Source organism: Vigna unguiculata, chromosome 3 (genome assembly GCF_004118075.2).
Source record: "Vigna unguiculata cultivar IT97K-499-35 chromosome 3, ASM411807v1, whole genome shotgun sequence".
Classification (NCBI taxonomy): domain Eukaryota; kingdom Viridiplantae; phylum Streptophyta; class Magnoliopsida; order Fabales; family Fabaceae; genus Vigna; species Vigna unguiculata.
In genome coordinates this window covers 27929988-27956470 of record NC_040281.1, presented here as the reverse complement: position 1 = coordinate 27956470, position 26483 = coordinate 27929988, and the positions used below count along the sequence as shown (strand labels likewise).

Genomic DNA, 26483 nt, shown 5'->3' with positions numbered 1-26483 from the left:
CTTAGAGATCTAAGAAAACTTTTCAAATATCAACATATATACACAATGATTGAGAAATAACAAAAATTGCTTTAGTGAAGTAAAAGAGTTCTTCAAATGAAACAAAAATTAATAATAATAAGTAAAGAACTTTTTTTTATATTGCCTAGTAAATGAAAGGTTTATGTTATTAAACACTTAAATTGAGAGTATTAAACATTCTCATGTGAAAGGAAAATATACAATAAATAAAAATATTAAAAAAATAATATAAATATTCAAATGTTAGACATAAAATTTTTTTAATTGACATACATCATTTTAACATAAGTACATAAAGGTTATGATAAGAGAAAAAATATATTGGAGATGCGAATGAGTTTCATGATAAACCAAATAATTAGAAGAAATAAAAAATAGAAAGTATTATATATATATATATATAGGGTTACTTAATTAATTGTGAATATTTTAATAATTTAAATGAGTATGGAAATATGGCGGGGACGGGTATTATGGCGAGGATATATACATTCCCATCCCCATCCCCATACCCAATTGACAAAATCGGGGATTCCCCATACCCATACCTATACCCAATCAATGCGGGGATTCCCCGTCAAAATAGGACGGGTTCGGGCAATACCCATGGGGATGGGTTTATTTGCCATCTCTAGACTTGACCGTTTTGAGACTTTCTTACATCAATGTTTGACATTTCTTTTTATCCTTATAATATCATGTGATATTTTTGAAAGGCTTCATTTGTTTTTAAAGTCTTGGTCTTCTTTTTTATAAATAGCGTCTACCATGACTGCATATACTCTATTTTTTGTACTTTAATCATGATTTACACCAAAGACCTAGTCTTGTTCATGATGAAGTAAACACTTTGAGTGTTTTTTTTTTAACTTGTTACACATTAGATAAATTTATAAACACAATGACATTATCTTGTTTGTATCATCAAAATTTAGGTTTTAAACGACAAAACTTCAAATATTTTTAGACTTTCATCTTATATTATATCTTAATTTGTATTTTCCTTAATAAGAGGCCCATATGCAAAACACATTGATATTTTACATAGAATAGATTTTTCTACATGACAAACTATCCATTTATAAGTGTCTTGAATGAGATCGTTGTGACTATCGTGCTAATATTTTGTTGTGTGCTTCAGTTATATCATGAGTGTGTAGCCTTTTAGCTAACATGATCTCTTCTATGGTCAAATTCTTGTACTTCAATGATGGAAATGCTTCTTCCAAGCTATATGACTCAAGCCAAGTTGGAGATTCCAAGAGAGAATGGTACGCGAAAGCTCATGGGAAATGGAGGAAATGCTCTCGGTTTATATGTGGTGGGGTGGTGGCTCCTCCTCCAAACTATATGACTCAAGCAAGGGGGAGAAGTTATGATGGTGTTTTAGCGCTCTCCGGAGAGGTTGGGTCAACTCTTAAGGAAGGGTGACTAGAGGAAACCAAGAAGGGGTGTTCTAACTTTGGTGACCTAAGATGAGTAGTATGACACAAAATTAACAGCATAATACTACTCAAACTCAAAGGTTATTTACATAGGGGTAGACACCTCTATTTATATAGCCTAAGGTAACCTTAAAGGTGTTTCCCAAAAGGAGAAGCAAAATCCTAAAAACCTCAAGTTTGCTAACTTGGGTAACAAGGCTAAAATCCTCTCCATAAAAGGAAGACATATCGCCACTACTACGGAAAAATCCTTTCCATCATTAGAAGGACACTTGGCCACCACTAAGAGAGAATCATCTCCATTAAAAGAAGGACTCATGGCCACTATTCTCCCAAAGGAAGAAGAACAACATGCCCTTAGCTTGTCTCCCAAGGTGGTCTAGGTGGATTTAACTTCAAGTCAACTTAAAAGAGGGACCACCTATGGTCAACATGAGAGTTGACTTGTGTTGACTTGTATTGACCCATGTTGACCAAAAGCCTACACTACTTGACCCATGATACAAGGTCCAAAAGAAAACCTAGACTACTTGGCTCATGCAAGGTCCAAAATAAACCTAGTCTACTTTGTAAATTATACAATGCCCAAAAATAAACTTACTCTACTAACTAAAACCTAAATAAGGCCCATAAGATATGGGCTTGAACCAACCTTTCATATATGACATTCATCTTCTTATAAGCTCTTGGTTATGGCTTTAGAGGTTGTCATTATTCAAAGTATCTTTAGTTTTGCACATCCTTTCCCAATGCAAACAACACCTCTTTAACATATAACAACATATAGTTGATTTGTTGTGTTAGTTCTTTCATAGGGATTTGTGAGTTCATACATTAATAATTTCATAAGATAATTTGATAGATTCATATTATGTCTTGTTATAAAGTTTATTCTCGAACCTTGAATCTTTTGTGGTATGCTCTTTTAGGTAATGTCATTTAGCACTTAACTAATATAAGAGAATATGATGAATTAATAAAATTTGAGTTTTTTTTGTACAATTGATTTTGTAGTTTTTTCTCAATAAGAATACTTAAAAAAAAATATTAGTTAACTCAAAACTAATTATTATTTAATATAAAATCATACTATCTAAAGATCATATGGTCTAGATTTATCATATTTGGGTTGAATAAAAATAAATCTATTTTTTTATGTAATAAATTATATTATAATAATTATTGATATTTTTAAATTTTTAATTGAATTTTGTTTCGACAAAATAGTTTTTGATGATTTAATAAATTTTAGGTAATATTTTTATTTTCTTAATTGTATGTTTGAATTAGAACTAAAATAAAATATAATGATAAATATAAATATAGAAAAATAGAGCCATAATGATGTTGAGTTTGGATGAATACACACTAAACTAAGGTAAAAAAATATTTAAATTGTAATATCTCGTTTTAATAGAGAAATATTACCAAAATAAGTATCACATGATCATTAATCAAAAGTAGATAATTTATTATCTAGAGGAAAAGTTATTACAGTTATTCAAAGTATAACCATAACAAAAAAAAATACAAAACATTTATATACTAAAGGAAACTACGACTAGAAAACTTAAAGTATTTCCAAAAGGTTCTATACAATCAAGGTCAAGACTTTAAACTAGACAGTTGCATATCCTTTATCCTAAGCTGGATCAACTCATATTTCTTCATCTAGTCATATCAATTAAGGTGATCATTGCAAAGAGAGAAACCAAACACAAAACAAAACAACACAGAAAACGGGTAAACTAATCTGTAAAAATAGTTTTCATATAATATAATTGAAGTTAACATCACATACTAATCATTCATAAAGACAAGCATATAAAAAATAAAGACTTAAACAAAACACAATTATTTGGATTCAAGCATTGATATCAGACACTGACAAGTTTTTCAATTGTGGTGGCCTATACTGCTCTTCAGAGCCATTGTTAATGGGTTTAACCCTACCACACACAAGGTTAGTTTGTTCTCAACTTAGGCCAAGGTAAAGCCATTAGACTAGGACTTATTGCTCCTTTCACCACATAACACATCCTCCACATGAGTATGAATGACTATTAGAGTGTCAGGATAACCTCTAATATTGAATCCTTATATCAATGAATACAGTAAAGGAACTTAAGCGTAATCCACTTTGGATCAGTAAACACCATCCTCATACTGATCACATACACAGATAATTCCCTTAGCAACTTATAAGATTACATCAAACACACAAGAAAAATGAACATAGAAATGACTAAATAACTTTGTTAGTCTCGTTCAACGAGCGAGTAATGCCTAAAGGCCTACTCTAGAAGTCTCATCTAGTGACACTAGCACAAAAACAATTTTAGAAATAAATTGCCAAGCGAGCCCAGTCATGGCCCAAAAAAAATACCATTGGAACTCACAAGGATTTAATTACTAAAATTCTCCTAGTGAAGTCCAATCACTCTTAGTAACAACCAAGTCAGGGAACTCTCTAACTTTGGAGTCACCCAGCGACATAACCCTTCACCCAACAAGTCTGCATAATTGCAAAAACTGAAATTCTACAATTATGCAGATCCAACCATACCAAACTAAAATTAAGAGATTCATACACACCACAAACATACCAATTTTAAAATCAACAACAATCTAACTTAGTCATAACAATCACAATTGAAATATTACTCCTTAATTTACTTCAAAATTCATCATTCAACCTAATCATGCAATTTTAAGAAAACTAACCCCAATTCAACATATCATGCTCATCACACATCTCAATAGATCATGCAACCATAGTATAATTACTTAATCAGTAAATTGAACATATTTATAACTTAGAAATACTGCAATTAACTTTCTTTATCTATAAAACAACTCAAATGGCTCAAAAACCCCAAAACACACTCAAACACACAAAAAGCTTTATCTACCTAACACAAACACGATCAGAGCACACTATTATAACCACTAATCAACAAAGAATTATATGGAAGGCTTGAACACCACATACAAACTAGAGGAACTCACATCAAAGGGAAGAACAACAAACCAAGAAAAGGGCAGAAAATCAACTTACTTTAGAAAAAAATTGATTAGACAGAATTGAAAAGCTCGCCGCGAGATCACTCTAGCGGTCTCCAATATTCAAATAAGGGAGTAGGGAGTGATAAATCTTAGAGAGAAGTGAGAGAGTTTTAGAAAAGTAGTTTACAGATATGATGTGTTTTTAAATATCGAAACTCATTTATAAAACTTTTATTTATGTTTTAGTGTTTATTAAAATAATTGAGTCTCGTTATTCTAAATACATTATCAATTCTAAAACATCAATTTTAATGTGTTTCTATTAATTTAGAACAAAATTAATAGAAACACATTAAAATACTTGCATGCCAAGTAAAAATGTTTATTCTTCATTATCTTTCTAACATAACATTTTTTTAATTAAAAAATTAATTTTTAAAAAATTTAAATAAAAATATATATTTCCCCTTAATTAATTCCTACTTCCAAATTCAGGAGAAAGGTTTTTCCTTTCTTGGGTTCTATTTTTCTGTATAAACAAACAAAAGAAAAAGAGTACAATACAAATTGCTTTTTCGAAAGAAAAAAAATTGAGAAAGCGACGAAAAATATTTAAGAAGGGTTTTTTGTAGGCGAAGAGCGTGCAATGAGAATAGTGCTTCGTAAGAAAAAAAAATGAAAGAGAATAGACATTTAGAGATTATCGAAAATTGTACGTACAATATTTTTTTTCTTTCTTATTTAACTACTATTTCTTGTTTGATTATAATGTTTTGATTGGCTTAGGATTTAAACAAAGAAGAAAAATAAAATAGAAAAAAATGTAGTTTTATATGTATAAAAATAAAAGAGAAAGGCATGAAGAAATTTTCTTTATTTATTTGGATGAAAAATAGAAAAATAGAAAAATAGAATATTTAACCAGAAATTAAACTTTTTATTAAATTTTTCATAAGATGAAATATATAATTTTTATATAGATTTTAGAAAACAAATATTAAATTTCTTTTTATACAAATTTGTATGCCTCATTAATTTGATAGCTGAAATTCTTGTTATAATTTCTTTCTAATTTCTTTATTTCCCATATATTTTATTTTTCTCAAGTGCATCAAGTACACCATAAAGGAGCAAGGTGTTATATAAAAAAATAGGAAAATTGAATTGATTGAACTTGGATCTCAAGAAATTAGACAATGTTATTGGTTTTTCATTAAATTTGATAAATAGGGTTTACTGTTCTTGTCTTCTTCCTTTATTAAGCTAGCTTGTAAAAAGTACGTGACTATTTCTGAATGCTACAAAGTATAAAGTGACAAGTTGTAGCAGCAACAATAGGTGTTGATTAGTCTAGTTTTTGACTTTTCTCTATACTTACGCATGGGAGAAATGACTAGAGATCTAGTTGTTGGGACTCGGGAGGACCATTGCTCTTACTGTGAGAATCTTTAACAATAATTTTATAGCCATGGCGTGATTTGTGAGCATTATAGAACTTTGTTTAATGTTTTGGGATCTCTGTTCATGTAGTAGATTCAATGTCATAATCTAATCTCCACATCATTTGATGCTTTTTTAAGTATCAAAACTTGTTTTTTAAATCAAATCGGTCTAAGCCATTGCTTCCTGCACCCCATGTTTTCTTGCTACACCCTTATAGGTATCTTGAAATTAATATTATGTGGAAGCTCTCCACGAAGTATAATACGAAATATCTACAGAATATACAATCCAGAACTTAAATTGAAAAGTGAAAAAACAAGAATGCAGAAGAAATATTCTCTCACCACCACCAGCTATCACCAAAGGGGACTTTTGGCTGCACCTCTAATCACTTCTTCTCTACCCAAAAAATTTTAAAATTCTCACTTTGTCCTTCATTTAAAAGTAATTACTTTTTCTCATTTTTATTTTTATTGATCCACCTCCAAATTTTGATTTTCAACGAATGTTGACATCCGGTATCTTATCTTGTTCTACGGATGTTGATATGCGATATTTTATTTTTTTCAATTTTTATGTGTTACAAATGTCAACATTCAATATTGTAATTATTTTTATCTACGAATGTCAATATCCAGTATTCAATTTTGTTCTATGGATGTCGACATTTGTAATGTCATTTATTTTACCAGATGTCTGACATCCTATATATATATATATATATATATATATATATATATATATATATATATATATATATATTCTTTTTCTTTTTCTTTACTTTTCTTTAATTTAATATAAATCATATATACATTTTATATATATACTAAATATTAATATAAATTAACATAAAATAAAATAAATTATATTTTATTTGTTTAGTCTTTTATTTAATAAAAAAGATTAAATAATTAAATATACATAAATTAAAAGAAAACATAATTTTATATATGTTAACAAGACGTAGAAATTCGGTTAACAAATTTTCAAAAAATATTTTTTACAGATTAAAAAATTAATAGATATTAATATAATAATTTTTTAACATTTATATAAATTAATATAAAATAAAATAAATTATATTTTATTTGTTTAATTTTTAATTTTATAAAAATTATTAAATATTTAAATTAAAATAAATTTTAAAAAATAACATAAGTTTGTATATGTTAACCGAATCAGTTTTCAAGAAAAATATTTTTTATTATTTTAAAGTAATAAATATTAGTATATTTAAATATAAATAAATTTTAAAATAATTAACAATAAAAAATTGAAACTAAATATAAATTACAGAAAAAATAAAATAAAATAAAATAATATATATATATATATATAATCTTTTCTGTTTCTTTTTGTTTAAAAAATATTTTTTTAAATTATTTTATTTCAAAAAAAATATTTATCTTTTATATATTATATACACATAAATTAAACATGTCTATTAAATAAATTTAAATTTTAAAATAAAAATAAATTTTAAGAAAATTAACAGTAGAAAAAATAATAAAAAAATGAAATAAAAAAAGTTTATGTATATGTATGGATATCAACATCCGATATATATATATATATATATATATATACCAATAAAAGAAATTAAAGTTTTAAATATCGATATCTATAGAACCAAATTAAACATTGGATGTCGACTTTCTTAAATGAAAAATATTATACTGAATGCTATTCGATATATGAAAAACAAAACTTTAAAAAAAATATTGGATATATCCGAGATATATATATATATATATATATATATACCAATAAAAGAAATTAAAGTTTCAAATATCGATATCTATAGAACAAAATTAAACATCGGATGTCGACTTTCGTACATGAAAAATATTATACCGAATGTTATCCGATATATGGGGAAAAAATTTAAAAAAAATATCGGATATCGACTTCCGTAAAACTTGGGAGTAGTTCAGTTAGAAAGAGAAAAAAAGGAGTTATTTTAACTGAGGGTTAAAATAGGAATTTAAAAAAAAATTGGAGGTACAGAAGAAGTGTTTGAAGGTGCATGGAGAAGCCCCCATCACCAAAATACACACAAAACTAAATGCAATCCAACAAACAGAAAAATAATCCATTTTTATTTATTTTATTAAGGATATAAAAAGGAATTTCAAACACTATCGGGTGTATGAAGCAATGCCTAACCGTCTAATGTGTCGATTGTCTTATAAAGGATGACTGAAATATCTATGTCTACAGATAAAATTCGTGACGGATAGTTAATATCTGTTGGTATTTATTATTTACGAATAGCGTATAACGGGTATTTATTAACTGCGGATAGCGGATATTTTATTACTCTTTTATAAACACATTGAGCGTGTATATCATACTATCTATATCCACAAATATTCGTTACCTACAAAAAATTAAAATTAAAATTTATTTTATATTTTATTTTATTTAATTTAATTTAATCAAAATAAAAATTTAATATATATTTTATTAAATTTAATTTAATTAAAATTTAATTTATATTTAATTGATTTATTTTAATTTATATTTTTTTGTAATTTTATTTAAATTTTAATTTAAAAATTTATAAAATATATTTTTTTAAATATATATGAATATCCATATATACTCGCAAAATTTTAAAAAATTCAGGAATACTTTTTAAACATGAATCCGGTGGATAACAGGATGGATAACAAATAGATTTTTTCTGTTATGAGTTAGATTACGAATAAGTACTATCTATGTCTAATCCGATCCAACCGTTATCATCCCTAATCTTATAAAAAAAAAAAGACACATAAGGCCAGTGAAGACAAACAATGGAGAAGGAAGGATGCTCGAACACTTGTAAACCACCTTCGACGAAGCCTTTTCACGATTCACAAACCACCTTCGACGAAGCCTTTTCACTATTCACAGCAACAGCTGTTACCAACCAACAATGGAGAAATGGTGAAGGAAGGAGAAACCAACCTAGAGCTTAAGTATAGTTGACATTGGACACTTAGGACATTTTAAAAATTATGTGTTGGGGGAATAAACTATCAAGATAGAGAACGTGTGTAAACTAAGATTTATCAACTTAATTTATTATGCAATACTTTAAAAATTTATCTCGCTTTACACAATTATGTAAAACTATTACTTAACGACTATAAAAAATATATTGATAATATTTATATAAAATTTAACTAATAATACTATTATTTGTATTTCTTCTTGATGTAAGTACATTATTTAATATTACATATTTTAAAATATATTATTTATCATTATTAATATGGGTGATCAAATGTGTCCATTTTTTACTTGACCTACAAAAAAATGCCTATAAAGAATTAGTAGAGTAGGCTATCGAATCAGTGTGTCAAATTTTAATTTTATAATTTCACTTTTTTTATTTTTTTATTTTAATATATATTTTAAAAACATGCCTAATTATATAATCCTAAACTTTTCTTTAAAAAGAAAAAACAAAATCATAATTTTACTTCCAGATGATGAATCTTCTTATGAGGGTAGAGGAAGAAAGATATAAATGTGCTGTAAGAAACAGTAAACCAAATGTACCTAATGCAAAGTTGCAACTACTATTTGACAACAATATTCATAAGTGAATAAGTGAATTAGTCTACTAACCCAGTATAGGATAAGACGGATTACCAAATTTTTAACTCACCAAACCATCTATTTTCTAATTCAACCCGTGAACCCGTGACACCAGCATAATACTGAATAGACCGAAGCTGCTTAACAAAGATATATTTCACATTCCGTTAACTTACAATAGCTGCTTCTCCATCAGGAGTGCTTATACGAAGTCTACAAAAGTGGTATAAATCATTCAACACAGAACAAGCTAATTGTCCTCTATAAAATATTATATAACCCACAAGTGAAGAATATCACTTTGCCGAAACAAGATTTATAGAAGAGAAAAAAAAAGAATAAGAATATCATCCAGAAGTGAACCTTGTTTATGCTTTGCTGCTGAAGCTCCTCCCATGCGTTTCTGTAGAATACAGAATGGCCATGCAAATGAGACAGTGGCTTCATCTAGTATATATATGCTGCTGCATTTTACTTCATCTTTTAAACCTACTAGTTACTTTAATTCTTTGATGCAAAAAGATGGATCTGAGTGCTTTCTTCTCTTCATTTCCGGCTCTCCTAAATGCAAGGAGACAAAATTATCTTCACCAGGGCCACTCCTAAGTTCAGCTAGACTTTTCAGTTCCATGTCTTCTTTCAGGTAGCTGTGACGTACTGGAGACTTGCCACCATAACTTGGTATGAATTGGTGTTCTACATTTGCCACTGTTTCAATCTCATTTCTGATATCAAACCCACAGGGTCTTAGTGATGGATTCATTCTCTCTGAGGGTTCATCTTCAACTTGAGCATGTGGGATATTCAAGCAAATAGGCTCAAAGCTCTCTTCAACCTTTTCTTTTATTGTTACAGTTGGAGAGGATTCTGCAACTGTAGAGTCAATTCCAGCAGCCGGACCATTTCTTTGCTCTAGCACCGCACCTACAAAATTGACAGACAAAGAAAGGAAAAGTCAGTTGTAAATGTTCAACAATGAAATAAACCATCATAAGCTAGGATGTTTCCACTCATGCTCCTGATCCATTTCTAAAGGTTGGCAAAATGAGCCAGGCCTTAAATCCTCTATACATGACATTCACTATCAGAAGTAGCAAACTTTCATACTTCATCACATTTTTTTCTCATCGGATACTAGGAGGATGAAATGACGAGGTACTAAGAACTGAAGATGATACACAGTGAGTGACTACTAATGAGAAAATGAGGGAAATGATCATGGACATAAAGTAGTACTCTAGATCTATAGAACTTAGCTCGGCAGAAAAATAGTAACAGGTCATGGAAGATAATACTGTTTGAAACAGACAGGTTTTCTTTGTTTGAGATAGAAACATTAAAAATACACATAAGTCGACAAAAATAAAGACATATCAGTCTTAATATCAAAATCAAAAGCCTCTGATCTAGAGTTGAAAGTCGAACCAAAAACAGTAAAGAAAACGGAAGTAGTTGTTTTATATCTAATGAATTGAAGAACTAATGGGGGAAAAGACAATAAAGAGAGAGACAAGAAAATTGATTGAAAATCAAATCGGTAGCGCGTTAAAGATTCTTCTACTCATGAGAATCAGATATAAACAGATGTTTGAACTTTGTCCATAACGAAGTTGCTTGCTCTTAGATACTTTTAAAATAACAGCATTATCAAATATAGGAAATGATGTTCGAAATTGAGCACCCAGGCTGTTTCTTACAAATATATGTTTAAATAAAAAATGCAAAAATTATTGCCACATAATGACCCTTGAACCATAATTGAATAGAAAATTTGGTTAAAGAATACCCAATAATCATGATGAATAAAATTGTGGGCAGGGATGATTCTCTAGCACTGTCACGAAACCAACAGACTCATGGAAAACCTTGGGACCTGGGAAACTAGCAGGTTCAAGATAATTTATCTTGGAAAGCCACAGGGAAAATAAATAATTATAGCGAAGTTGAGGGGCCAAGCCGCAGGAAAAATCAACTGCTTTCTCTCATAGTGCCCAATACCAAAAGAGGGAAAATTTGAGTAGAGAGACAATGAACCAAACATTGGCAATAGAAAATAACAGAGCAGGGAGCCCTGAGCTCAGAAACCAACAAACCAATGGTAGATCTAGGATGATGAGGATGCCAAATAGGAGTCTAAACAGGTCAGGCTTTGGCAGGATGAAACATGGCCCGCATCATTATTTATCTATTAAATGTACTTTTTCTGAAAGCCTCAGTCTGGCCAGTTTAAAAATCTGATCTTTCTTGAAAGTGTTTAGGAAAGGCATACAAACAAGTGAATAAGTCTAACTAGGTCAACAAACCTAAAAAAACCAATGGGCCTTTTTTTTCTATTTTATAAATTCATACTAGACACCACTATGCATTTTGACATCTCGGTTATGTTGACATCCCAATGCACAACAATCATTTGCCTTCACATGCAAAAATTTATTAATAAACAAAAAAAAATATACGAAAAACATGGAGGGCCAAACCAAACCCATATAATAAAAAATTAAACAATTCTAAGCATAGGTAGTTGAAACCTATTATGAAAAAAATCAAGTTGTAACCTAGATGGCATCCCATCATACCATTTATACAAAATTTGATTTTCTAACCCCATACACAATGATTATTGCTCCTATAAATATGTGAACTTTTAAACTCCATGTTTTTACAGATTTCCAAACATTTCTGCCACTGTCCTTTAAGAGACCCATGGGACAACTTGAATAGAGGAATGGACCTTGTTCATCACATAAATATCTTTTATTTTCTAAAAACTAATACCAAAAGAAATAAGACATCCAAAAAGCAATAAGTCATTACATTAAAATTGGATGGACACAAAATAGATAAGTCCTCTCTCGTCACATTATAAAAAATAGAGAAAAAGTTTTCTAAGCTAAAATAATTAAGCAATGAAAAATGTAATAGATAGAGGGGAAAAAAATGAAAAGTTTCAATCATAATCATTGAACATTTGTAACTATAAGATGAAAAGGTTACTCCCCACTATACCTTATTTTCAAGCTCCCCACATGGGACTTGGATTTTCCCCATACAACCCTTCACCGCCTACACTACCAGGCTTACACCATGGATAATATAGTAAGTGACACTACACCGACCACACTATTAGGATAAGTTTTGACACCATCTTCTTAGAATATGGGTTTTGGGACTAATTGAATCCCACCACACTGATTTTACTGTCTCAGTTCCGTTCTCCAAACAAAAACTGAACATATGGAAATTGATCTTTTCTTTGTCCTAGAGAAGGTTCTGGATATACAGTTCTTTTGTTCAATGTTCCAGCCCAAATATAGAGGGCGGTTTCCTCAACTCATTTTCTTTTACCAAGAGGCAAGATAAATGTTATTGAGATACTTTTTTCTCATCCCCTTGCAGGGGATGTGTAAGAGATATAGTTCTCTCTATTTTTTTTTCTGTTAAACAGTCATACCTATCTTCATTTTTCAGTTTTGACAGAGCTGTTTTCTGTTAGATAGATATAACTGTCTTCATGATAGAAATATAATAATATTCTTTCTTCAATATGTATATTCAATAAATAATAAATGACATGTAATAGTTTCTGCAAGGAAAAGGTATGCTACTTTGTATTCTCAAAATTATGATAGCTATTGTATTGTACAGCTTACATAAAGGTGTTTCACGGTGTACCTAGCTTTGGGTTAAGGAACATAGGCCGTAGCCTTCCTTTTTGAGATATGCTTGTACTACACACATACAAACATCAGCTTTGGGTTGTGGAACATAGACACTGACTTTTATAATTCAACTTCCAGTCGATATCAAAACACTGTCACCAGACAACCACTGTCTGCTGTCTCTGGTCACTGGCTGCCACCACTCTTCTATCCAGCAAATGGGTTAGGTACACCTCGAAGAACACGACCCAAAACCTGGTGGTTGTCTGACCAAAGGCTCCACCACGTGCGGATCTTTGTTAGGCCCTCAGCTAGCACATGTATCTCCAAAGATGTTTGGTTTTACTTGTTTTGTTCATATTATCTCTCTAGGTTTAGACAAACTCTCTACAAAGGGTATTAAATGTTTTTCTGGATATTTTTGCCTTCAAAAGAGATACAAATGCTACTATCCAACTACCAAAAGATACTATCTTATGTTACATTTTTTGAGAACACCTTTTTTCTCGTACTCCATGGAAGCTCCTGTGGCCATTCAAAGGTTCTACTTATTCCAACCTTTGGTCTTCCAATAATTTTGATTTCTTCTACCTCCAACCCTAATGAAAACCAATCTAACATTTTTCCACTAGCTTTCCTTACATATCGTCATAGCACACCGAGAGCTCCTCCCATTACTCTTCCCAAAGTCTCTCATGATTTAAATCCTCTCCAACATCTTCCGATGATAGATCCTTCTCCATCAACTCTTTCACATATTCTACTTTTAGTTTTTCCTTGTCTGCCACCATTGTCCCTAAACTATTCATGAGGCACTTGATCATCCTGCATGGCAACAAGCTCTAACAAGCAATGGCACATGGGATTTTGTTCCTCTTCCCTCTCAAAAGAAGACTGTCAAATGTAGATGGGTCTACGAAGTTGATTGCCTTAAAGTTCAGTTGGAGATCAAAGGATATACTATAATTTATGGGCCTGACTACAAAGTTGCTTTCTCTCCCATGGCCAAATTCAGCACAATTAGCTCTTATGTACAATGGTTGCTATTCACCATTGGCCACTTCAACTTGGCATTAAAAATGGTTTTCTTCATGGTGATCTTGAGAAGCTAGATTTGTTGCTAAGGAGCAGTTTGGTCTAGTGTGTAACTTGCGTCACTATCTTTACGATCTAAAGCAGTCATCCCAAGCTTGATTTGATAAATTCAGTCATACTATGCATGCTTTTGGATTGGAACAAAGTGAGGCAGATCGTTCAATTTTTCATTGTCATAATTCTCCTGCGAAGTTTGATTATCTAATGGTCTATGTTGATGGTATAGTTATTACAAGAAATTATACCATTAGGATCTCTCAACTAAAGAAGTACTTGGTTTTCTGAATTACTTTATGGGTATTCAAATGGCTCAATGAGGAAGGTGTTGTTATTTCACAAAGAAAATATACTCTTGACATTTTAGAGGAGACAAGGTTGGCAAATTGATGGTAGACCAAGGAGAAACTTTTTCATACCTTGAAAGATATAAAGATGCAGGTAGGAAACCTCATTTTTCTCAATATTACAAGATCTGGTATTTCTTATGCTGAGATATGTTAGTCAATTCAAGGAGAGTCCTCACGTTGATCAATGTAACGTTGTAATTCTCATTCTCAAATATATCAAAAAGACTCCAAGACAAGGATTGTTGTATGAGGACAAAGGAAAAACTCAAATTATAAGGTATTGTGATGCAGATTAGGCTGGTTGTCCCATTGACAAATGATCCAGCATAGGATAGTGCATTCACTGGAGGGAATATTATCTCTCGGAAGAGCAAGAAACAACATGTCCCAACCCAATGTAGAAGTTAAATATAAATCTATGTCTCCAGCCACTTGTAAACTTGTCCTTGAGAGGCCTAGAATTCAACTTATATGTTTCAAGCTTGGTACATACAATCTATATGCTCTGGGTTGAGGGGGAGCGTTAAAATTATGCATGACTATTATTGTGTAGTCATCGGATTACATAGAGCTTTTTATGGGTGTACCTAGCTTTAGGCAAAACACAAACATACATCAGCTAAGTACATACTCACTGGTTTTTATTATTCCAATTCAAGTGTACTGGTGCAGTGGTGTTATGGGAAAGTCATCATTTAATGTCTAGAAATTTCTCAACTCTGGGACAGCAACAGAGTGATGTAATTTCTGTAATCTGATGTCATTTAATCCTACTTCCATGTATTTCAAATGGATGATCTGTTAGCTGAGGAAACGAATTAATCATGAGATGATCAGAAAATATGAAAATTAATCATAAAAAATAGTCTAGAATGTTTTAACAGACTATTTAAACTTAAGTTTTGCTTGAGGTGCCCCAAGGAGAAGAAAGGTGCTATCTTCTAAGGATGTGGTCGAGGTTTTGATGCAAAAGGTTGATATAGTAGTAGTTGAGATCACATATCAACTACAGATATGGCTAAAGTAGAGGGGGTATTAAGGCTTGAGTAATCCTCCCCTCACGGACTAGCTTTTGTGGTTGAATTAATCCTAAACCAAATCCAAGAGTAGTCTTTCCAGTGCATATTTTGCAAATTTTTCGGCACTTTTCCGGTTTTGGTAGTTACTTGAGAGTTTTGCTGACAGAAAAAAGTTGTTAGTTGGCCTAAAAGAGTAGTAGAGTCTAGGATAATGTATAAATAGCATTGCCCAAATCAATACGGGCACTCAGAAATACAATCAACAATTTCATCAACACATCTGATCCAACAGGGTGTGCAGACTTCTGAGCTACATCAGTTAAATACTAGTTCCAAATTTCTTTGTGATCAGTTCAGTTGGTTTAAAAGTTTGCAATGTTCTTTGCTTTAGTTAATGGGTGTGGTACCTGTAATCAACTTCAGCGGGGGAGAGGTGTTAGAAAATATATTAGTAGTTTTTAATCAGTAGTAATATAAGGGATTGTACTAGAAGTACTACTAGTCCAGTGCTTGACCTAATTAAAAGTATACATAGGTGCATTGCGATAATGTTATCATCTACATGTAACATCTTACTATCAATCTTAAAATACATAGCTAGCCTTTTTCTCTTCATTTTCCTTGCCTAAATCATAAAGTTTCAAACAATTATGAAGCCATAAAACACTGGAAAGTGCAGCCTTTTAATATTGAGAACTGCATTATTAACTGAATGTTACCAAACCTTGGAGAGCTTCATTTGTAGTAATGAGATCAAGTTCAAGGAGATCAAGAAGACGACCAAGATCAACTCCACTTGTCCAATTTTCTGGTGGTTGACCAACTTTTAGTTTCAATCGACCCCGATTAGCTGTCCCACCCCAGATAATGCCAACAGGGCGCGGCTTCTCCCCATTTTTTCCAGTCAAAAGAATGAGGCTTCCACTGTCACCTTCAAGGTCAAATGTCTGCTGGTTCTCACCAACAACAAGAAAATCAGTGAGAAAACAAATCCCCTTCTCATCATTATACTCTAGGGCATAAGCCATTATAGTCCCTGTAGTCAAACCAGAACTTCTTCCGACTTTAACCACTTGTCTTCCAATGAGACTGTTGATTGGAGACTGCAAGTCTATGATGTTTACATCACCAATCTCACCTACACCTTTTACAGTAGTAATTACATTGTTCATATTGAAATCTTCTGCAAATGGAATGAAGGCCCCATCCGCTCGCACAAATGTTTCTGCATGAATACAAAATTGTAATGTGCATGTGCATCAGTCAAGGGTTGGGATCCAACAGAATTCTAAGCCAGAATCATAACCAACAAAATCGAAATGAGAATATCATGAATTTGACAATATAAGAACTTAAATCACCATTAAAGTGAAACATCTCCAGGTAGGGTGAAAAAATTAGATTTAGCGTATAATGTAATGGGGGGATGAAAATAAAACCAAAATAACACTATAGGGCTCATCAGATCTCAAGCACAACCAAGACAATAGATCAGTGTAGTCATTACTGTGGGGAACTGCAGGCAGAACACCATGGATTATTCAGCACAATATTTTCATGTCGAGCAAAACAATATAATGCCTCAGAAAATATTAGCAGAAAAACTCCCAACATTAGATTTCCTTCCACCGTAACAGATTTCACTTTTCAAGATAATTCTCTAGACAGAAACGCCTCTAACTGTAAAACCATAATTGTTAAAACCTTAGCCTAAGCCTTTCAAATTCTGAGTACAAGTCATTCCCTTAGGAAATTAAGATGTAGCTTTCCTCTGTATGGTACTTCTTTACAGTACTCTTTTGCATCTATGACTAAATAGAAACGGGATATAAAGTTTTAGCGTACACATATTGTATACTCTATTTTACCCTTGAAACTATTACCGTGTGAACAGTTATTTCTCTCCCACAATCTTATTTTTTTTATTTAGTCTTTGTTCTCTCTCGTTCTACTTCAGTAATTACACTCCCTAAATCATTCATATCCTCCAGCAGCACACCACAAACCACTCACCTATTTATTAATTAACCTCCAGATTGCTCTTTTATTTTTAATTTATTTTTTAAAGAATACAAAGAGGCACAATGATCCTCTTTTTCCCAAGTTAGTAGTTTCTAAGAATATCAAAACAATTACTAAAGAAACATCTTGATATATAAAGAAACCTATGATGCACGGATACGATATGTGTCGAATGCAACACGTATCTGATATGCCGACACATTTATTTTAAAAATAATAGGATATGATACGTGATATATGTATATTGAAAAACATGATAAATATATGATTTTATTGTTTGAATCCGAATTAAAATCATATGTATTAAACATTGACAAAATAAAAAATTATGAACTATTGTCATCATAAAAGTATCCAATAAATATCGGTAAAGTATCTTATAGTATTCCAATATGGATACGTATCCGTCGAATACGTGATCCAAATTGAATTATTAGTGCATCATAGAAAGAAACTCAACTTCATTATGTATGCAATAGGAACAAAAGTTATGTTCCTATTATTTACATTAAAGACGAGTTAGACCCCAAATTTTAAGATGCACAAATAGCTTGACTGAGAACTTCATCTTGTTGATCACCACCAGTAAAATATTCATGATCATCTCCAGCTTAGAACCACATTACCTGGGTTTGTTCCCGCAAAAATTCCATACCAAAGATCATCAGTAATAAATGATGTTGCCCTCTCAACTGCACCAAGATATACACCAGGTCCAAGGCTGGGTGGTAATGGATGAAACATCTTCTGGTTTGGATAGTCTAAATCAACAGCCACATGACGATTTGTCAGAAAGCCAACTTCTCGATTTCCTGTTCGGCTTTTGACAATAGCACCCAATGTTCCATATGTCTCTTGACTTGCAACCTTAAAGGGGAAGAAATTATAAAGGAAGAAAGGGAAATAATTACCAAGACTTCAGATAGATGCCAGTATTACATGGAGGTTCAAGGTAGGTAATGAGGAGCAGAAATCAAAATGTGAAAAAAATAAAAATAAGAACAAATCCAAGCAAAGCAGTATCTGAACATGTTAAAAGTACAAAAGGAATGAAAATGAGTTTCGTATAGCATCGTTTCTTTAATCAGTAAAAGAATAAAGCTGTCTGTCAACAGCACGGTATAACCATCAAATGCCCTAAATGGAGAATTATTTGTTTGAAACTATGACTGCTCGACCATTTTAGCCACCATTTCATACTTAAGAAATGTATCTAAGAAATACATTTCTGTGATGAAAACAATTATCTCAGTCCATTAAAAACAAGAAATTTGTAACTTTAATTTAGGTGACTTGATAGTACAGGTCCATACAACCAGTACAAAAAGCTAGGAACAAAAAAACACCTTAACCTAAATTGTTAAGAAAAAAATCAAGAAATGAAAGTTGTCAATTCAGTAATCCCATCAATAAGACAGATTTATAGATTACCAGCTACAAATTCTTATTATTGGATACTTCAATAATAACAACTCTGCATTTTATCATTCATATGCATACTTCAATCGTACACCAATAACACCTCCTCGTGAATTTCCCATCATAGACCAATGAATGGGTGGAAACATAAAATAAAATCTATAATACGTATAAAAAAAATAATTTATTATCATGCCATGGTTTGAATCAGGAGGAAATGTCAATTTTTTTTAGATAAATGCCAATTGTATAAACTGGTATCATGATTGTCTAATCTATTTGGAAAAGGAAAATGTGCTAAATATCAAAATATTTACCACTTTCAATTCCATAAAAATAAAAGGATAAAGACCATAACAGCAAGAATGATAATCTCTTCTCCAGAATCAAATTAAGAAACACGATTTTCCTTTTACTTGCATTTAGTACGCAGAAAATGTAATACAGAGGAAATTGATTCTTCAAAGCAGAAGTACCTGAGAACCTGAGCCAACACATGAATCACTTCCTCTTAAGCCATCAGCAAGCTCCGTATATAATTGTTCTTTACTGGTTTGTGCAGGTGCACCGTAATAGGAGAACTCCACAACATCCACATCACACCAAACACCTCCTGGTCCCTGTTTGGAAAATTAAGAAGTGACTTCAGCATCATTAAATAGAAAAGCCTCATTGAAAATTACAACAAACTATAGATCTTAAATAATAGTGCAAAAGTTCCATTGTTGATTTAAGATGGTAACTTTGGAGGAAAATACATTATATAATAAGCTAGGTTATCACCATAAGAAATATGTATGCTTACTGCTCATCCATAAAATATGTTTAAATAAATTGCCAAAAAACTAAAAGGAAAGAACACATTGTAGTTTGGTAGACTATTCTATCAGCATTTGATATCTAAAACATGAAGAAAAGTTTTATGTTAATGCAACCAGATTTCCATACACACATAATTTGGGAGAAGATTATTTTTTTTAAACTAGAAATTTGTTAATCATTTTCTGATAAGAGACCATTGTAGGCCAAAAATGATATTGACAAATTAGTGCCTTATAAGCATGTGGAGAAGCATACTGCTATTAGCCTTAATAACACAATCATTGGGTGTCCCAAAAATTTCTAAATAGCCAGCACCTGTTTCTTATGTTAAATCATTGTTTATTTGCAACATAATCCTGAAAAGTTAAAAAGAATAGTGAAAAGTTTTAGCAAGCCGACATTTAAAAAATTTCCCATATCTAGCATTCTATAGTATTTTCTCTTTTTCCCATTTATAAATCCACAAACCATAGTTGCAACATGTTACTTATTTCTAAAATACTAAATACATAATACAAAGACAACCAATTGGCAAACAACAAAAGTGTGAGGAGATCCACTAAAGCCATGTAGAAACCTGCAACATAGCCAGAAGAACCAAAATTCCCCACCTCAAGGGCAGCAGGTAGGCACTGAACATGGTTGAGCCATTGCCTGTGAACTTTGTGAGCAACGAAGACTAGAATGGCTGGAATATCAGTCAAAACACCTCCTCTAATTCGAAATCCAATTGCAGTGCCGAGACTGAACCTGCGTAAGATCTTACTATGAAATGCCCTAATAGTCATCAATTCAAGCAAGGTAGTGGCCTGCTGTCCTGTTGGCAATCGACCCAAAGTTTCAGGCAGCACGCCCTTTTGAAGGTTCCCAAAATAGTTGGCTCTATCTTCTGCTGCATCATTCCAGCGACTCAATGTAGGCCATGAAAAGTAGGCAGCGTTGCTCTCAGAATGCTGGGTACCTCCAGCAAAAGGTTGCAAGTGTGAAGGGCTAGACGAAGGGTTGAGATGACCATAGTAGCTCCTTTCCAGGTCCAGAGCGGACTCCTCTGATTGTGTCGATCCAGAATGATGAGCTCTTAAGTCCAATCGGTTCATCGGTCAATTCTCCTACATCACACCAAACGTATCCTCAATAAAATTCAAAAATGAAAGACCCGAATCCACTTATTCAAATCAAAAACACCATGTCCGGTTATACTCAAACTATAAAGTTTTTTCAATTAACAAACCAGTTTCAAATAGGTGGAGAAAATAGTTCGGAGAGTATATTTTATACAGACCTGTCTATAGGCTTATACAGCAGAAGAAAATGGTTCACACGAAGTGAACTTCATCAGGATAAAGTAAACCTAACAAGTGAAAATTTACTATTTCACGAACATAATATAAACAACATAAACGGGAATCGACACACGAGCAAAATACAAACTAAGGGAAATCAAGATCATTAGGCAAGTTCTTCGGTTGTAAAGGCCGGTGCATCTACAGAAATTTATCATGTGAAGACATAAAATATAAGCTCTCAAGTGTAACAGTGGTACTCAAGATTAATCGATTATACATTTTCATACAAAACATCAACACCTCGTTGGCACTACATAAAAAAATTTGGGACTTCAATCCCGTTAAAGCCAAAGCCATACCAAATCTTCAACTGATATATTCAAAGTGAACCTAACAGAAGAAAAACTATAGGAAACAAGCGATTCATCATGAAGTGTACAAAAGAGAATCCAAAATCGCCACATGCATTAACATCCTAGAAATCCGAACCCCGTCACAAGCAAGATGCTTTCATCGGAATAGAGAAAGAGTGATTAAAGCAAAGCAAAGCAAAGAAAGAAAGCCATTCCAAGAAATAGGTACCCAAAATGGAACAATGGCCGAACAGTGTGTGCAATAACAGACCCATCTCAGAAAGAAAGAAAAAACAAACTCAAAGCTTCTGAACTCAAGCCCAAGCAGGGCGAAAACAAAACGCAACCCCTTGTTCGAAAAGGGTTGCGAAAAAGAAAAAAAAAATTCCAGGCCGAAGCAAAGAAAACTCACCGATCAGCAATGTTGGAGCAATGGAAATGGAGTCGAAAAAAAGGAGCTTGAAGGTTTTCATGCCCTAGTAGATGTAAATTCTGTATGAAACATCTAGGAGATTAGGATTGCAGAAAAAGGGTATCTCTTGGTCAGAGCAAAGTCCAATAGGGTGCATTAGAATAGTGAGAAGGATTCCCAAGCTTGGCTGTGTCGTGCAGAGAGTGCGAGGGAGAGGATTGGGAGAGAGAGTGAGGGAGGAGAGAGAAAGAGAGAAAGAATGGTGATGGTGATGATGATGAAAGAGCACTAGCTAATAGCTATACTTGTGGATTGTCAAAAGCATTAATATATGTGTATGTAGTATCTACCATCTACTATGTTACATGTCAATACAATAAACAATGTATTATTAATATTAATTCTTTTAGCCCTTTTCTGGTGTTTTTTAATTAATATTCTTGAAGTGTTTGAGCTATGGAGATCCTATTCCCGTCACAGGTAACAATTATGAGTGGGGAAATTTTAATGGAGGAGACATGGGCACCCAGGCAATAAGGAAAATAATATACATTTATTGGATATTTATGAATTTATTTATGTGGGTGGGGTTTAGGGGGCCATCCCTGTTTGCTCCCCAAAAGTTGCACACCCTTTCAATCTTAATAATTCATTTCTCATCTTTCTATCTATTTACCTATAAACAAAATTCAACCTACCCAACACTGCCCTTACATTTTTGTCTACTCCACTTGCTTCTTTCCTCTCACATGCTCATACATTTTTATTTTTCTTTCCTTAATTTTCTTCAAAATTTACACATTGAATAAATATAAAAATATTAAGCAATATATAGTAAGAACTTGTATTTCTGGTTTATCTCTACCTTTTATACAATTTGCTCAGGTTCTCCTTCCCCGTCAAGTGCTCTTGAAAACAAGTGCATCTTTGTTGCCGCATAATATACAATTTAAGTGATTCAAGGCCTCGTAAAGCACATAGGAATTTATATTAAAAAAATGTTGGCACGATTTTATCTAGACCGTATCCACCAATTTATTTTTTAGTGTGGTCACAATATTTGTTTGGTTAAGAAAGCATGTAATGAATTTTATCTTTATATTCCTATTTTGGAATGAACTCGATGTTTGATAATCAGAAATACAATATTAGTGGTATTAGATTAAATCATGAGTCTCTCAACCTACTATTAGATAAGTATCTGTCTATCTAAATGAATAGGTTGAAAAATCTGTAGTTTTTTAAAACACTTTTAAAGTTAGACAGGGTAAGGTCGAATTTGACATTAAGACTTTATTAACTTCTAAATACAAAACCTTCAAAGGTAATGTCAAGCGAGCTCGAATCGAAGGTCGAGTAGAGTCAGTCTGTGTCAAATGTTGAATTAAGTTGACTCATGCTGAAGGTTGAGACGAGTCAATCCAAGCTAAAAATCAAGACGATCTGTCCAAACCAAAGGTTAAGACAAGTTGTCGGGGCCAAAGGTCGAGACAAGTAGGCTGAAGATTGTGGTGAATCGGCAAATTTGAAGGTTGAGACGAATTGATCTAATCGAAAGTCAAGACAAGTCAGCCTAGGTTAAAGGTCGAGGCAAGTCGATCTGGACCAAAGGCTAATACAAGTCTAGCGAGTCCAAATAGGCCAAAGGTTGGGTCGTGTTGGAGAGGATCGAAGGTTGGGTCAAGTCGGTTTGGGTCATAGGTCAAGTTGAATCAACCCATGCCCTTTGTCAAGCTCAAGTCGAAGGTTGAAACAAATAAGCCCAAGTTGAAGGTTGAGACAAGTCTGCCTTGGTCGCAGGTCGAGATGAGTTTGTTCGGGTCAAAGGTTGAGTCGAGTTAGTACAAACCAAAGGTCGGCTAAAGTCGGCACGGACCAAATGGTCAAGCTTACTCAGTATGAGCTGAAAGTCAAGCCAAGACGGAATAAACAAAAGGTCAAGCCAAGTCAATCTGGGCTAAGAATCTAGCCAAAGGGTGAGACAAGTATATCGTGGTCAAAGGTCGAGCAGAATTAGCCTTGACCGAAAATCAAATCTAATAGGCATGAGTCAAAGGTCAGCCTAGTAGGCACAGGTCAAAGATCAAAATGAGTCGGCCAAGACAAAAGTTCAAGGCGAGTTGACCTGGGTTGAAGGTCGAGTCAAGCCGACCCAAGATTAAAGCCAAGTTGAGTTTACTCAAGTCGAAGGGTTGAGACGAGTCATCCTAAGTTGAAGGTCAAGACAAGTCGCCTCAAGTCGAAGGTCTAGACAAGTCAACCCATATCAAAGGTCGAGGGAAGTAGATTTGTGTCAAAGGTCGAGAAAAGTTTTTCCGGGCATATGGTTGAGACAAGTCAGTCAAGGTTGAAGGTGGAGATGAGTTAGCCTTATCTAAAGGTCAAGCCAAGTTGATTCAAGTCAAAGGTCTAGCTAGGACAAAGCATCGAGCCAAGTCAGTCCTAGCCCAATGTCAAGTCGAATCAATCTAGGCCAAAGACTTACGGGTAAAAACTTTAGTGAATCTCACACTGAGCACTATACTCGGCAACGACTCAGAACTAAGGCGAAACATATTTTCCCTCTCCACTGTCTCGCACTGGTGAGAAAGTGTAGCAATCAAACTCATCCTCTCCCATTGCCTCACACAGGCGAAGAGGACCTTTTTCCACTATTTCGCACAGGCGAAAGAATCATCTATGGATTTCTAGGTACGACGAAAAACCTCCCAACAACTTATCTTTCAAGGTCACTCTCACATACATGAGTGGAGAGTGACCTTGAGACCCACAAGAAAGCAATAAACGAACAAAGTAGGCACTAAGGCCCTTGAAGCGTTAAATCCTAACCAAAATGGAAAGATCAACTAAAGCACTAATGGAGGCATGGTTAGGGTCGGCATATGCATTTTGGAGCAGTTGATGGAATCATGCCTAGGACCTTCAAAAATATCTCGGATTAGCTTCAGATCATAGAATAGGAAATCTTTTTATAATTTTTGTAATGTTTTTGTTTGGGCCTTATTGGACCTTTTAGTCGTGTTGGGCTTTTTAGTGTTTGGCCCATAGTAATAAGCTCTTGTGAAACACTTTGTATTCATATTTGAGTTATATGAAAATTTGAGTTTTATTTCAAGTCTCGAGGTTCTCTATAGAACCACCGATCCTTATCTTTGAATTTCTGAATCAAAGTGGCAGATCTTCCTCACTTATCTTGGAACCTCCTCCAAGTGGTGTGATTTTCTCCCGTTCTGAAAACCCCTAAATCGACATCCTCCAATTTTTCCCCATTCGTTCTAGGGTTCATACCCATTTTCGTTCAAGACGAAATTCATTCCCAAATTTGAGACGATTCTTCATCAAGCACCAAACCATCAATTAAATTCTATTAACAGGCAAACCCAAGTAAGATCAAGCGCACTTGAACCAACAGTAGGGCCACACGTTGGGAAACTACTTAAAAACCTCATGATATATGCATTACCAATTTACACATGTGGTTGTACCCAAAAATCACATAATGTGATCTAACCAATGGGACAAAACTAACCCTTAACCAACACCCTACAATGACAAGACTGCATGGAATTTCCCATATCGGCCCCATGAGTGAAGAAGAACAATCAAAGTTATTAAGCATAATCCCTATGTTTCATAGTACTAAAGCACGATTATCTACGCATAAAACCAACCAATAGACTAGTAGTTCTTCATCCTCACGGGTTGGTTGCCTAAGGCGTTAAGCCACTGGTCTCCCCACAAAAATCATGCAATATTATGAACACAAGCACCAAGACTTACCATTAAGCTAAAAGGGGTAGCCGTGCAACATTTTTGGGTGCACCACCGCAGACCCACTAGAAGGGTTTAGATTGTATTACCTTGCTTTGCATTCAAAAGAACCTGACGTCCTACCAGCAAGAGAAAAAACCATGTGCAAGCCTTTACCACGTACATCAATGCCATCCAAGCATTAATTGCCTTAACTCATAAATATATATAGCATACTAACACATTCACTGCACCACAAAAAAAATGTGAAAGAAAAAGAAAGAGGCATATTATCAGTAGGTCGTAGGTCCCTTCCCAAAGCTTCACCACAATTTATAACTAGTATTGCAGACAAAAAGTTGTCCACCAACATGTTAAAGGACGGATGTCAACTACACTACAAACCTAAAATAAGAGAAAAGGAAATGGGTCCATGAAAACCTGTCATTTCACAACACTAGAATAAACTCGTTTATGCATGAGTATTAAGAGATAAAGCTAGGAAGAGAAGGAGAAAGGAGGTGGTTGCACAATAATGGGAGAAACCAAAAATATTCATGTAACCCCAAGGGTTTCCTTCTGCAAGGTAACTCGTCACGTGAGGGGATCAAACATCGGAACCAAGCTGCATCACACCACCATAAAGAGGAAACAAGAGCCAAACGAAAAATGAAAGTTGGTTGGATCTAAAAGAGTGGGTTACGCTACCTCGTGATCACCAGGGGATGATGTAACATCCCGGTCAGATATTACTAATTTAAGTAATAAAATTAAGAAATATGATGAAAACCTCATT

At 33.2% G+C, this 26483-nt stretch overlaps 1 protein-coding gene across 1 annotated transcript; it reads right to left on the bottom strand.

The window, feature by feature from the left end:
* Window positions 1-9630: 9630 nt before the first annotated feature.
* LOC114175806 (protein NARROW LEAF 1-like) lies at window positions 9631-22262 on the bottom strand. The gene is made up of 6 exons (XM_028060612.1): window positions 21938-22262; window positions 20498-20995; window positions 19541-19684; window positions 18272-18512; window positions 16348-16848; window positions 9631-10427 (listed from the first exon to the last, which is right to left on the bottom strand). Exons 2-6 carry the CDS (start codon window positions 20981-20983, stop codon window positions 10000-10002), a joined length of 1800 nt encoding a protein of 599 aa, XP_027916413.1. The 5' UTR covers window positions 20984-20995; window positions 21938-22262; the 3' UTR covers window positions 9631-9999.
* Between the last annotated feature and the right edge of the window lie 4221 nt (window positions 22263-26483).

Bases quoted from the DNA above. Each gene is read 5' to 3' on its own strand.
- LOC114175806 (XM_028060612.1), bottom strand. From the start codon at position 20,983: ATGAACCGATTGGACTTAAGAGCTCATCATTCTGGATCGACACAATCA. The intron at 19,685-20,497 runs GTGGGGAATTTT...TTTTCCAAACAG, and splicing joins GCCTACCTGCTGCCCTTGAG to GGACCAGGAGGTGTTTGGTG. The intron at 10,428-16,347 runs GTTTGGTAACAT...TCAATTTTGTAG, and splicing joins TACAAATGAAGCTCTCCAAG to GTGCGGTGCTAGAGCAAAGA.